This window comes from Triticum urartu, chromosome 7A, assembly GCF_056163025.1.
Source record: "Triticum urartu cultivar PI428250 chromosome 7A, HENAU_Tu73, whole genome shotgun sequence".
In the NCBI taxonomy this organism is placed as follows: Eukaryota; Viridiplantae; Streptophyta; class Magnoliopsida; order Poales; family Poaceae; genus Triticum; species Triticum urartu.
The window spans coordinates 302,274,561-302,288,886 of record NC_141879.1 but is presented as its reverse complement, the minus strand read 5'-3'; the positions used below and the strand labels follow the sequence as shown (position 1 = coordinate 302,288,886).

Below are 14,326 nucleotides of genomic sequence, written 5' to 3'. Positions count from 1 at the left end.
AATAACATGCCCATCAATATTATCAGATAAGAGATCTATAACAATAGCAATACTAGGTTCTTCTTTAACTTGCTCAGGAGGTGTATAAGTTCTAATATTGCTTTTATGAACAACAGTTGAAGCTTTAGCATGATCCTTTATTCTAACAGGGAAAGGTGGTTTCTCAATGTAAGAAGTAGGAACAATAGGATCATTATAAGTGACAGTATTTTCTTCAACTTTAATAGGTGCAGCTACTTTTACTTCTATGGGATGATGATATTTAAACCACTTCTTAGGGAGATCAACATAAGTAGCAAAAGATTCACAGAAAGAAGCTACTATCTCAGAGTCAAGTCCATATTTAGTGCTAAACTTACGAAAAATATCAGTATCCATAAAAGATTTAACACAATCAAACTTAGGTGTCATACCTGACTCCTTACCTTCGTCGAGGTCCCAATCTTCAGAGTTGCATTTAATTCTATCCAATAAATTCCATCTGCAATAGTCTTCATCATAAAAGAGCCAACACAAGAAGTATCGAGCATGGTGCGATTGTTTTCAGAAAGCCGAGCATAAAAACTTTGCATAATTATTTCTCTTGAAAGCTCATGATTGGGGCATGAATATAACATTGATTTAAGCCTCCCCCAAGCTTGAGCAATGCTTTCTCCTTCGCGAGGCCAGAAATTATATATATAATTGCGATCACGATGAACAAGATGCATAGGGTAATACTTTTGATGAAATTCCAGCTTCAATCTTTTATAGTCCCATGATCTCATATCATCACATAGCCTATACCATATCAATGCGTCTCCCTTCAAAGATAAAGGGAAGACCTTCTTCTTAGCAACATCATCGGGTATACCTGCAAGCTTAAATAATCCACAAACTTCATCCACATATATTAAGTGCTCATCAGGATGCTTTGTTCCATCTCCTGTAAAAGGGTTATCTAGCAGTTTTTCCATCATACCCGAAGGAAATTCAAAAGGAGTTTCATTTTCAATAGGTTCAGTAAGTTGAGGAGCAACTCTTTGCTCTACTGGACGGGGTGAAGATACCCCAAACAAGCCCCTCAGAGAATTACTTTCCATAGTAACAAGTGACAGTAAATTTCAGCACACTATATAAATTTTTTCTTACCAAATTCCACCTACCAAAGGCGCTACACTCCCCGGCAACGGCGCCAGAAAAGAGTCTTGATGACCCACAAGTATAGGGGATCTATCGTAGTCCTTTCGATAAGTAAGAGTGTCGAACCCAACGAGGAGCAGAAGGAAATGATAAGCAGTTTTCAGCAAGGTATTCTCTGCAAGTACTGAAATAAGTGGTAATAGATAGTTTTGTGACAAGATAAATTGTAACGAGCAACAAGTAACAAAAGTAAATAAAGTGAAGCAAGATGGCCCAATCCTTTTGTAGCAAAGGACAAGCCGGAACAATCTCTTATAATAGGAAAAGCGCTCCCGAGGACACATGGGAATATCGTCAAGCTAGTTTTCATCACGTTCATATGATTCGCGTTCGATACTTTGATAATTTGATATGTGGGTGGACCGGTGCTTGGGTGCTGTTCTTACTTGAACAAGCATCCCACTTATGATTAACCTCTATTGCAAGCATCCGCAACTACAACAAAAGTATTAAGGTAAACCTAACCATAGCATGAAACATATGGATCCAAATCAGCCCCTTACGAAGCAACGCATAAACTAGGGTTTAACCTTCTATCACTCTAGCAACCCATCATTTACTTATTACTTCCCAATGCCTTCCTCTAGGCCCAAATAATGGTGAAGTGTTATGTAGTCGACGTTCACATAACACCACTAGAGGCTAGACAACATACATCTTATCAAAATATCAAACGAATACCAAATTCACATGACTACTCATAGCAAGACTCCTCCCTTGTCCTCAGGAACGAACGTAATTACTCACAAAGCATATTCATGTTCATAATCAGAGGGGTAATAATATGCATATAGGATCTGAACATATGATCTTCCACCAAATAAACCAACTAGCATCAACTACAAGGAGTAATCAACACTACTAGCAACCTACTAGCACCAATCCCAGACTTTGAGACAAGAATTGGATACAAGAGATGAACTAGGGTTTTGAGATGAGATGGTGCTGGTGAAGATGTTGATGGAGATTGCCCTCTCCCGATGAGAGGAGCGTTGGTGATGACGATGGTGATGATTTCCCCCTCCTGGAGGGAAGTATCCCCGGCAGAACAGCTCTGTCGGAGCTCTAGATTGGATCCGCCAAGGTTCCGCCCCGTGGCGGCTGAGTCTCGTCCTGAAAAGTTCCTCCTTATTTTTTTCTCATCGAAATACCTCATATAGGAGAAGATGGGCGTCGGAGAGCCACCAGGGGGCCCACGAGGTAGGGGGCGCGCCCCCCACCCTCGTGAGAAGGGTGTGGGCCCCCTGGCCTTCATCTTTGGCGTGGATTTTTCTTTATTTCTTTTAAGACATTCCGTGGAGTTTCAGGACTTTTGGAGTTGCGCAGAATAGGTCTCTGATATTTGCTCCTTTTCCAGACCAGAATTCCAGTTGCCGGCATTCTCCCTCTTTATATAAACCTTGTAAAATAAGAGAGAATAGCCATAAGTATTGTGACATAAAGTGAAATAACAACCCATAACGCGATAAATATCGATATAAAAGCATGATGCAAAATGGACGTATCACAGCACATAGGAAGAACTGAGTTAGAACCGGAGCTGGCCAGCCTGCACCGCCGCGCGTCGAGACTAGACGAACACCAAGTCGGATTGAGAGCCACGCACCACCTCGCGCAAGGTCAGTACCAACCGAACTGGATTTGGTCTGCCTGAGAACCTCGTCTGCATCACAGACGTTGTACGGCGCCGCTACTCCAAGGAGATGGACGTGGGCACGCTTGAAGGTAAGGCCCATCAGCATCCGCCGAACCCACCCCACCGCCGCCACCAGCACGACCCGGGCAGCGAGATCCGGCCACGGACTGACCAGATCGGACTCGGCCGTGACAAACCCGCACCTCCGCATGGTGCACGAACGTGCTAGATTCGCGCGCCTACCCCGGTCTCCTGCAACGCGCCCCCGCGCTCACACTTGCGCATTGCGCCTAGGCTTGCGCCCGCCGCACCCACAGGCTTCTGTTCATCGCGCCCACTAGCGTCAGCACACCGCGCTCGCTGGCACCTGCTTGCCGCACCCCCACGCCTCTCCTTGGCCGAGCGACCCCACGATGCCCTGACCTCGCGAGAGGGAAAAAAAGAGGCCCCACCGCCGCCGACGCCGCACGGGCTTTGCCCGATGATGACGAGAGGAGAGGTGATCTAGGAAGGGAGTCGGAGTGGCGGCTAGGGTTTCGCCCGGGTCGCCGGGGGGGCGACACAAGCGACGAGATGCTGCCACTCTTGATTGTTGTTGCTTAGCTGCCAGCACAACGGAACAAAAACAAACAAAACAAGTGACAGATTGACGGCGGTGTCAGACCCAGTTATTCAGTAACTCCCTGTAGCGTTTCAGAAAAATACCTCTTCAGATAACGAACGGCTACTCACTGTTACACTGTTCCGTTTCAGATAACGAACGGCTACTCACTGTTACACTGTTCCGTTTCATGCGTTGCCGTTAACGGCAAGCCATCGCTTATATCCAGCCGTGCTGTGGCTGAGAAGGATTATTATGTCGAACCTCCATTTGCTTTCATCGGGCTAGAACCCTAAATATAATACAGCTCCTCTCATAGTTCAAACTCCTTGATCTGAAATTATCGCCCAAATTACACCGATCTATCTTCAGATCCTACCCGGGTCTGACAAATTGGTATTCAGAGCAAGGTTGTTCCTCGGCCACAAAAATTTTCATCCAGAGAAAGAGTAATCCCACCCAATTCCCTCCCCTTCAATAGATCGGGACCGATTTGCACCAAGGCAGCGTGGGTGGCGACGATCTGTACCAGGGTGGCGTTGGCGGCGGTGATTTGTACCAGGGCAGCGTAGGAGGCGGCGATTTGTTCGGCTGCAAACCAGTAGCGCGGAGAGGTTGCTGGAGAACAATTCTCCGGTGGAAAAATTCCTTGTCTATCGCTGGCTCGTGCAGCTCAGGAGGAGAGGATCGAGAAGGCGGCAGGATCTGAGCAGAGAGTAGGGTTGCCGAATTATTTCGACCGTAAAATTCCTCCTCTCTCCCTCACATCAAGGCGATGGGGCGCACCAAGGCGATCGATGACGCAGATCTGCAGGAGGTTCTCTCTCTGCGCGATGATTTCGGTGCTCTGCAGAAGGACAATTCTCTGATGCACTCGGAGGTGGTGAAACTCCGGACCGATGTTCAATCCATGAGTAAGAAACAAGGAGATATAGCTCTGCAAGTTGGCAACGTGGAACAAGCTGTCATTGATCTGAGCAAACAACTATCCGCCATCAGCACAGTTTTGAAGAATATGGTGCTACCAAATGCTACCCAACAACCAGAGGCACAACTTCCTAGTTCCAGTCAAGTAGTTAAATCACCTACTTTACATCAAGAACAACCTGCAGACACAAGTGACAAACTTGAACAACTGAAGAAACAGTTAGCTGCTGAAAAAGAGAAATCAAGGCAAATGGAAGAGTTGCACCTGCAGAACTTACCACCAATTAGAACATCCAGACCTACAGTTCCACCAGGGTTTGCAACTCAAGGAAGACAGGAAACTGCTAGTGATGTAGGAACACCTGTCACTGCAAGGCAAGAAGGCCACACCCCAGTTTTCAACAAATTTTACCAGCAAAACAGAGAGAAGCAGCTCTGGCAAGGATATTACAGAACATATGAGCAGGACATGCAGGCCCAGTTTATGAAATCCATAACTAGAGGACCAAAGCTGGATTTTCCTAAGTTCAATGGTGAGGACCCAGTGGGTTGGATACGACAGTGTAACAAATACTTTCAAATGTGTGGAGCACCAGAGGAATATAAAGTCTCCCTAGCACAGATGTACATACAAGATGAAGCAGACACATGGTTAAGAAGATCTGGGTTACTCAAAAAGAAATTGTCCTGGAAGGAGTTTGGGGCAGAAGTAGTAAAAAGGTTCTCACAACAAGGATCATATGACTTAACTGATAAGTTCAACACATTAAAACAAGGCAGTATCACAGTTTCTGTGTACACTAAAACATTTGAGGATTTGATGGCAGAAGTTCAAGAGGAAAATCCAGAATTGAATGAGCTATGGTTTGTGAGATTCTATGTAAATGGACTCAGAGAAGGGATTAAATTCCAAATTAGACCACACAAACCACAGACACTGACTGATGCTTACTGCTTAGCAAGAGAAGTAGAACCTTGTCACCCTCTAGTGCTTCCTGTAGCCAAGAAACAGAACACTCCTTATTCCAACTACTACCAGAAACAACAATATACTATGCCCAGTAAACCGAATCCAACTTCTTCACAACAACCAGTTACAGTAGCCAAACAACCTGAAACTGCAACTGTCAGTAATCAGAAATTCAAGAAACCTGGTGAGTGTTGGAGATGTGGGGACAAATGGGTCCCTGGACATAGATGCAAATTAATTCCAAATGTGCACATGATGCAACAGGAAACAATGGAACAACATGACACTACTAAAGAGCAGACTCCACCTGAGCAAGAGGAAATGATGGAGGAAGAAGAACAAGTTATGTTCATCTCTGCTCATGCATTGGGACAACAGCTAGCTGTTCCAACTCCCACAGTTATAGATCATGTTAATGGTAAAAGAGTTGTAGCCCTCCTAGACTCAGGAAGTACAACTTCCTTCATGAGCCAGGATTTTGCTGTCAAATGTGGCTGTCAACTGCTTCCTGTTAAGCCAAGAACTATTGTTGTAGCTGGAGGAGGCAAGCTCATATCTTCAACTGTAGCACCTGCTTGTGAGTTTCAACTGGCAAAACTCAAGTTAACTCACAACTTTAGAGTTTTACCACTACCCAGTCATGATATTATTTTGGGATATGATTGGTTTTCTCTGGTTAGCCCTGTAGCATTTGATGTGCCTAAGAACAAATTCAGTTTCACTATCCAGGGCAAGCAAACTGTCACTACAGCTATATTCAACAACACTGAAATTGCAGAAGAAGTTCCAGCTAAAACAACAACAAAGCTATTGGAAAAAGGGGCAGAAGGATTTCTCCTCCAAATGCACAACATTGTGCTGGCAGCTCCTGGGGGATTTAAAACACCACCACAAGTGCAGAAGCTCCTGTTGGAGTATGCTGATTTGTTTGAAGAACCTTCCAGCTTACCTCCTCTTAGGGAGAGTGACCATACTATTCCTCTTAAGCCTGGAATAGACCCACCTCATACTAGACCATACAGAGTTCCTCAACATCAGAAACGGGAAATGGAAGAACAAATCAAGAAATTACTAGCAGCACACTTTATCAGGCACAGCCAGAGTCCATATGCAGCTCCTGTAATTCTGGTAAAGAAAAAAGATGGATCTATGAGATTGTGCACTGATTTCAGGAAGTTAAATGCTGCTACTATCAAGAACAAATTTCCAATACCAGTGATTGAAGATCTATTGGATGAGTTACATGGAGCAAAGTACTTTTCTAAAATTGATTTGAGAGCTGGTTACCATCAAATTAGGATGCACCCTGATGATGTGCACAAAACAGCTTTCAGAACTTTTCTAGGGCATTTTGAGTACTTGCTCATGCATTTTGACTGTCAAATGCTCCAGGAACATTTCAGGCAGTAATGAATAAGATCTTTGGGCCTTACCTCGGAAAATGTGTCCTAGTTTTCTTTGATGATATACTAATCTACAACAAAACACTTGAAGAACATAGGGAGCACATACAGACAGTGTTGCAAGTGTTGAGAGAGAACAAGTTGTGTGCTAAACAATCTAAATGTGTGTTTGCTATTCAAGAAGTGGAATACCTTGGTCATATAATTTCAGCAGAGGGAGTAGCAACTGACCCTAAGAAAATCAAGGTCATTGCTGAGTGGCCCACACCAGATAATGTGACAAAAATAAGAAGTTTTCTGGGTTTGGCAGACTACTATAGAAGATTCATAAAAGGGTATGGAGTTATTTGCAGACCACTACATGATCTTCTTAAAAAGGGGCAGTTCTCATGGACAACTATTCATGACACAACATTTGCACAGCTTCAACAAGCCTTAATTACTGCCCCAGTTTTAGCACTCCCAAATTTCTCTCAGCCTTTTGTTTTAGAAACTGATGCTTCAGGCAAGGGCATTGGAGCAGTTTTAATGCAACAGGGCAGGCCAATAGCATATTATAGCTCTGCACTTTGCCCAAGAAATGCTGCATTGTCAACCTATGAAAAAGAAGCTTTGGCTATACTAGAAGCATTGAAAAGATGGAGACACTACCTCTTAGGCAGAGAACTGATAATCAAGACTAACCAACAATCACTCAAGTTCATCACTCATCAGAAACTAACTGAAGGTGTGCAACACAAACTAAGGATGAAGTTGTTGGAATTCAATTTCCAAATCCAGTACAAGAAAGGAGTTTGCAACAAAGTTGCTGATGCTCTTTCAAGAGTTCTACCTAGTTGCATGGCAATATCCACTGTCACGCCTGTCTGGGCAGAGGAGTTAGTTCAGAGTTATCAACAGGATCCTGAAACCAAGGCATTACTGGAGAAGCTGTTACTCACTCCTGATAATACTCTGGAAGATCATAAATTGATTGCAGGAATCATCAGGTACAAAGGAAGGATTGTGGCGGGCAATATTCCTGCATTCAGAACAAGGTTGCTAGAATCATTGCACAATTCCCCTGTAGGAGGACATTCAGGAACTAGAGCAACATACCACAGAGTGAAAGCAATTTTCTACTGGCAGGGACTTAAATCATCAGTAGAGAAATTCATTGCTGCTTGTCCCATTTGCCAGAGAGCAAAACATGAAAACTGCCTGCAACCTGGACTGGTTGATCCAATACCTGTAGCTGATATGGCATGGCAACACATTTCTATGGATTTTATAGAAGGCCTTCCCAATTCACAAGGCAAGGAGGTAATTCTGGTAGTGGTTGACAGGTTTACTAAGTATGCTCATTTCCTGCCCCTCTCACATCCATACTCAGTTCTCACTGTGGCACAAGCATTTGTAGACAATGTCTTAAAGTTGCATGGCCCACCCAAGTTAATCATATCTGACAGAGACAGGATTTTTGCCAGCAAGTTATGGAGAGACATTTTTTCTGCTTGGAAGAGTGAACTGAGATTTAGCACTGCATATCATCCCCAGACTGATGGCCAAACAGAAAGAGTAAATCAATGTCTGGAAACTTATCTCAGATGCATGACAAGCACAGAACCCAAGAAATGGTGCTCATGGCTTCCATTAGCTGAGTTTTGGTATAATACTACCTACCACACTACTATCAAGATGTCCCCCTTCCAAGCTTTGTATGGTTTCCCACCACCCATGATTTCTGAGCTTGACATACCTGGTCCTCAGGAGGAGGAGGCACAGAATTTCCTAGAGGCTAAACAACAAATATTGAAGCACTTAAAATCCAATTTGCTCGAGGCCCAGAACAGAATGAAATGATATGCTGATCTCAAACGAGTGGAAGGGGTATTTGAAGTGGGTGATATGGTCTACCTTAAGATGGCACCTTATAGACTAACAGCATTTGGATTCAGAGGTGCTTTGAAACTACAAAACAAGTACTATGGTGCATTTCTAATTGTGCATAAGATAGACAATTCAGCTTATAAACTGCAATTTCCAGAGCATGTGCAAATACACCCAGTTTTCCATATGAGTCAGCTCAAGAAGCATATTGGTCCCAATTTCATACCCAGCCCGAACCTGCCAATGGTCAACCAAGATGGCACCATCAAGACTGGCCCAACGGAGGTACTGCAAGTTCGGCAAGTGCCTCGACACAATCTGCCAGTCGTCCAATGACTGATACAATGGGAAAAATTGTCAGAGACAGAAGCTATTTGGGAGGATGCTGACTTCATCAAATACTCGTTCCCAGCATTCTTCAAGAAGACAACTCAATCTTGGCGTGAAGCAGCCACTCTTGATTGCTGTTGCTTAGCTGCCAGCACAACGGAACGAAAACAAACAAAACAAGTGACGGATTGACGGCGGGCCCTCACCACATCAGGAGTGTACACATGTAGCGTGGATCCAAGTAAAAACCAAGACGGCAGAACACGACTCGACGGCGCGGAGCAGCCAATCGCTCGCTCCGCGTTATCTCGTCGCCTCCACCCCTCCGCCCCATTCCCGCTGCCGCTGCCGCTGCTCCTCTCTCCTCTTAGCCCAAACACACCTCAGACCTCACCTCGCTCCCCGCCCCGCCGATCTCTTCTCTTCTAGGCTCGTCGGCGATGGCGGCTCCGGTGGTGGACGCCGAGTACCTGCGCCAGGTCGACAGGGCGCGCCGTGCCCTCCGCGCCCTCATCGCCTCCAAGGGATGCGCCCCCATCATGCTCCGCCTCGCGTACGTACTCCCAGCCCCAGTCTCCTGATCCTCTCCTACTCCATACTGCTGCTTCTGTTTGCTCGTCTGCTCCTGGTTCACGCGGCCTGAGAGGAGAGCTCGTGTTTTGCTTAAGCCCTGCGATTACCTACCGGCGTTGTTCCACTGCTGACTTGAGGCGCATGTCAGATTTGAACTAATGGGGTTGGTTTTTTACTGCCGCGGCCCTCAGATGCCAGGCCTCGCTGGCCTGTTTCATGTTTGTTGTATCGATTTCGGACGAGGCAATTTGACAAACACCTCACGTGCATGATTTTAGAGATTCCAGCGATTATGAATTTCGGCTGTATGCCACGATTATTATCTAATGAGGAGGGTATGGTATTTAGTTCACATGGACTATAGTGTTTTACAGTAGCAAGAGAAGTTGAGAACTGCCCCCACATGCCAAACAATCGGATAAGTGAGACGAATTGCTTGCCCGTTCTCGCACCTTGGCCTCTTGAACTTTTCTTTACATGTGGTGTTTTACAGAGATGGGTGCTGTTATATGCACTTGGGAAGAAATATGTGATGCACTAATAGGATCAGGTGCCCATGCACACTGGCAATGAAAGGGATAAAAACTTTGGCATTATCTGAAGTTCTGAACATGTAGCTTTTAACTTACGCACTTGATTTATTTTTTGATGTGTTGCAGGAAAGCAGGTATACACTGCTCCCTCTGCATTGTATAGATCTAATAAGTAACACCCATAAAACTACATCTGTCTTCCAATTGTTTGCCTGTATGGTTACGATTTTGTGTGTATCCTGGACTTCCTTGCTTTTCCATTTGGAAGACTCAATTTCTTCGGTCTCCCTTGCAGATGGCATGATGCTGGCACGTATGATGTGAACACAAGAACTGGTGGTGCAAATGGTTCAATTAGATACGAGGAAGAGTACACCCATGGTTCAAATGCTGGCTTAAAAATTGCTATTGATCTCCTCGGTATGTATTATATATTTACCCAATGCCCAATCTGGTAGTAGATGACTGTGTAAAAATACTCATTTTCCTATATGAGGGCTCTTTAGCCTAAGGAAATCAGTTTGGGCATTTTCATTAGTTTCTCATAAGTTAAAGCTCTGTTTCTATCGCTGTACGTCATGCAATGGCTTAAGGACAAGATTGCAATTGATTTTCCTTTGGAAAGTTAAACAGTTTAGGATGATTACACACGGAAATTAACAGTACCCTAGTTGGTCTGTTGTAAACTATTGCATCCTTATGTGTGCTGCTTTATTTGCATCACTGCATGCACAAGTAAGAGAATTCTTAAACGCTTCTATTTTATCTTCTGAGAGGGTCTAGACAGAATTGCAATTTGGTCCTAATGATACTCTGTCAAATCACGCGACTAACTAATTTCAGATTTGTTGGTTTATTGTTAAGCCGTTCCTTTCTTCGCTGCGGAAATAACTGAAATTGTTATTATAGCTTACTCAACTGTCCTTTGTTGCCAGAGCCTATTAAAGCGAAGCATCCAAAGATTACATATGCAGACCTTTATCAGGTAATTGACAATTTGGTTGAGTTGGCTCTTGTCTAAATTAAGCGAGTATTGATTGCTAAAACATCTATACTCCTCCACATATGTGAGCCGATGCTTCCTATTGAGTACAGCAAAACTGTGAATTCTATAGCTATTTACTAACTACATCTTACTTCCAGCTTGCTGGAGTAGTTGCAGTTGAAGTCACGGGGGGTCCAACTGTTGAGTTCATCCCTGGAAGACGTGTATGTGAAATATCATTTCTTCAGAAATGGATGCATTGTTCCTGATGCTTACATATTAACTGCTTTGGACCTGAATCAGGATTCGTCAGTTTGTCCCCTTGAAGGGCGCCTTCCTGATGCTAAGAAAGGTAACTATTGCTACTATTGTTTCTACCTGTCAATGTTTTCTTGCTATCTCAAGCAATTGATCAAAATGTGATCTAAGAAGTTATATGGCCAATGGCCTTATGGGCATATCAAATGTAGTTGCATCGATTATTTTCTGCACCCGTCTGCTCATGTCCATACACCATGCTCTTGGCATTTGATACTTTTTACCGTGTGAGATGGGATTTCAGGCATTCCAAGCAGTGCAGTTTTCTGGTTGTACTCCACCAATCTCCTCATGTACAGCTTTTACATGCATTTTTTCTTCAGAAATTGGAGGCTTAACTACTCTTACCTTCACCTATCACCCGTATACTGGCCCTTTTACGTGTTATAGCTATTATTGCATGCTGATCTATGTTTCTTATGTCATTTGTTCATGTACAAGAGCTGTCTTTCTTTCTTTATATGATCAGTCTTCTAGGAGTACTTGTTGCACCTTGCAATCACATCCCAGTGACTGAGACATGTATCTGTATTATTTCTTCATGAGCAGGCGCACCACATCTGAGGGACATCTTTTATCGAATGGGCTTAACAGACAAAGATATTGTAGCACTATCTGGGGGCCACAGTCTGGTACTTGTTGTATTCTGTGAAGTAGGAGCACCTTTGCATCAGAAACACGGTATATAGTAATGGACTTTTTCTCTTAGGGAAAGGCACATCCTGAAAGGTCTGGGTTTGACGGTGCATGGACTCGTGATCCTCTGAAGTTTGACAACTCATACTTTCTGTGAGTTGAATACAAAGCCATAACATTTACGACTCCCTCCGATCCAGAATAATTGTCGCGGTTTTGAACTAAGGTTGAACTACCTTGGTTCAAAACCGCGACACTTGTTATGGATCGGAGGGACTTATTTTGGAGACTAGATTTGAGAAGGAGAATCAGTGTAACTGAAATGCTTGTTAACCTCACTGCAGTGAGCTACTGAAAGGGGAATCAGAAGGTCTTCTGAAGCTCCCTACTGATAAGGCATTGTTGGATGATCCTGAATTTAGACGCTATGTGGAGCTTTATGCAAAGGTGCACAGATTTTTGATATTTCCATAATCCAACTTTCAGATTCAGAACAATGTCTTATCTCTTTCGTACTGCAGGACGAGGATGCTTTCTTCAAGGACTACGCTGAATCACACAAGAAACTTTCTGAACTTGGCTTCACACCACGGATCAGTGGCGCAGCATCTACAAAATCAGATGTTTCAACTGCTGTTGTACTTGCACAGAGTGCAGTTGGGGTAGCAGTTGCGGCAGCTGTAGTCATCGCGGGCTACCTGTACGAGGCTTCCAAGAGGAGCAAGTAAGGGGTTTCATGAGTTCTTGGATGGCATTGCCTTGTTTAGTAAGTATCAAGTTATTCTTAAAAAAATAAGTGCCAGGTTCAAATAACAAAACTCTAGTGATGAACAACCAACAGCAGTCTTAAAATATTTCAAACATTCTTGAGAACATCTCCTTCATGTATACATCATACTTGAATATTTCAGTGACAATGAATGCTTACTATTAAAAGCATTTTTGGGCATGTTTCTTGTGCAATACAAAAGATCTTGTTTGTGTCCTGAAAATATTTCTCAACCTAGTGTGCATATATTGACCAATAGAGACCATTCAACAGCGACAAGTTGGAACTTGTTTGAAGGGAATTTGGTGTAAGCAGCCCTGTTTGCAGCCCCATGGTTTTTTTTTACTTGTTGACGAGTGCCAACCGTTTGACACGCTAGATTATTTTGTACTTGTTGAGTACCAACCTTACGATACGTTTTCTAAAGAGGTAATCAAGTACATACGTTTTCTAAAGAGGTAATCAAGTACATCCTCGACAAGTAATTCTGGACAAGTTACAAGGGCAACCGACACGTGAACTCGCTGATGATCCATGCTGATCACACATCCACCTTCGGAATAGTCTATGATATCCTTGTGTTTTAATACTAACAATTGCGATTCTAAGCAAGGGTAACATGGACATAGTGATGTTCTTCTAGTGGGCTTGCCTTGACCAGAACTAGCCTTGGTTTTGCGATTGCGTGCACAACATAGTTAGTCACTAGCTCATCAACTTTGGAATAGCTCTGGGACCAAACTCTAAGAGAATCTCAAGGGTGAATTCAAGGTCAGCAATTGGAATGGGAAGTTCCATTTTCTTTGGATTTGAAACAGTAGCAGCCGAGAGCTGAGCTGGGATTTGGGACCAAACGAACGACATGGTCACACATTTTTCAAATATATAAATGAAAGTAAATAACCTGCAGTAACTTTGGAATTCTCTGGAGAACAGACAAGTGCAGCAGCTTTGGAATTGTCTGCAGAGCGTTGCTATAGGTACGATCAAACTTCATACGATTTTTGCATACGAGCAGACTGTTCTGGTGTAGTGGGGCCAAACGTTGGGAACGGGCCTGTGTCTTGTCGTACAAAATCGTATGGGAAAAATATCGTACGCAAGGCAGTTTCGTTGTCTGCAAGGTAGGGTAGCCGTAACTCTGCAGAAACAACACACGTTCCCCGGCGTCAGAGCGAGTGAGGTGCGCAAATGAAATGCCTATCAATATTGGTATACTTAAGGTCCATTGTTTGTTAGAGTAAAGACATAGAGGAAATTTTACGCAAGCCCACCCGTACAGCTCATGGTAGGGGGGTGCAAGGCGGCATCCCGCAAGATCCGCTAGCTAGCACAAACTGAACTAGCACAGTAGAATTCAGCTACAACTAAGATTTTTTTTTTTTTTTTTTTGAGAAAAGCTACGACTAAGTTTCCCTGATTCCCTCTTTCCTATATGAAGCAGGACGGGTTCAGGCGCCGCTCTGCACCCCTAATTCCATGGATCCATATATGATAAGATGAGACATTTTAGGCAAGCCCTTCGGTGCAGCTCATGAGTTCATAGATCCATATGCCCGCGGCCACGCATCACGGATACAAACCAGTGTAGTGC

At 43.9% G+C, this 14,326-nt stretch overlaps 2 protein-coding genes across 2 annotated transcripts; both read left to right on the top strand.

Annotated features, from left to right (window-relative positions):
• The first annotated feature begins 4,194 nt into the window (after positions 1–4,194).
• Positions 4,195–6,726, top strand: LOC147959375 (uncharacterized). Its single transcript, XM_087532634.1, has one exon. The coding sequence runs from the start codon at positions 4,195–4,197 to the stop codon at positions 6,724–6,726; it is 2,532 nt and encodes an 843-aa protein (XP_087388760.1).
• Positions 6,727–9,166: 2,440 nt separating this feature from the next.
• Positions 9,167–12,912, top strand: APX3 (ascorbate peroxidase 3). The gene is made up of 9 exons (XM_048684381.2): positions 9,167–9,471; positions 10,320–10,444; positions 10,960–11,009; positions 11,168–11,233; positions 11,313–11,361; positions 11,877–11,959; positions 12,037–12,116; positions 12,308–12,410; positions 12,485–12,912. The coding sequence occupies exons 1-9, from the start codon at positions 9,359–9,361 to the stop codon at positions 12,689–12,691; spliced, it is 876 nt and encodes a 291-aa protein (XP_048540338.2). The 5' UTR covers positions 9,167–9,358; the 3' UTR covers positions 12,692–12,912.
• The last annotated feature ends 1,414 nt before the right edge of the window (positions 12,913–14,326 follow it).

Coding starts and splice junctions, on each gene's coding strand:
- APX3 (XM_048684381.2), top strand. CDS start 9,359: ATGGCGGCTCCGGTGGTGGACGCCGAGTACCTGCGCCAGGTCGACAGG. Junction 9,472..10,319: donor CCCATCATGCTCCGCCTCGC/GTACGTACTCCC, acceptor TCTCCCTTGCAG/ATGGCATGATGCTGGCACGT. Junction 12,411..12,484: donor ATGTGGAGCTTTATGCAAAG/GTGCACAGATTT, acceptor TTCGTACTGCAG/GACGAGGATGCTTTCTTCAA.
- LOC147959375 (XM_087532634.1), top strand. CDS start 4,195: ATGGGGCGCACCAAGGCGATCGATGACGCAGATCTGCAGGAGGTTCTC.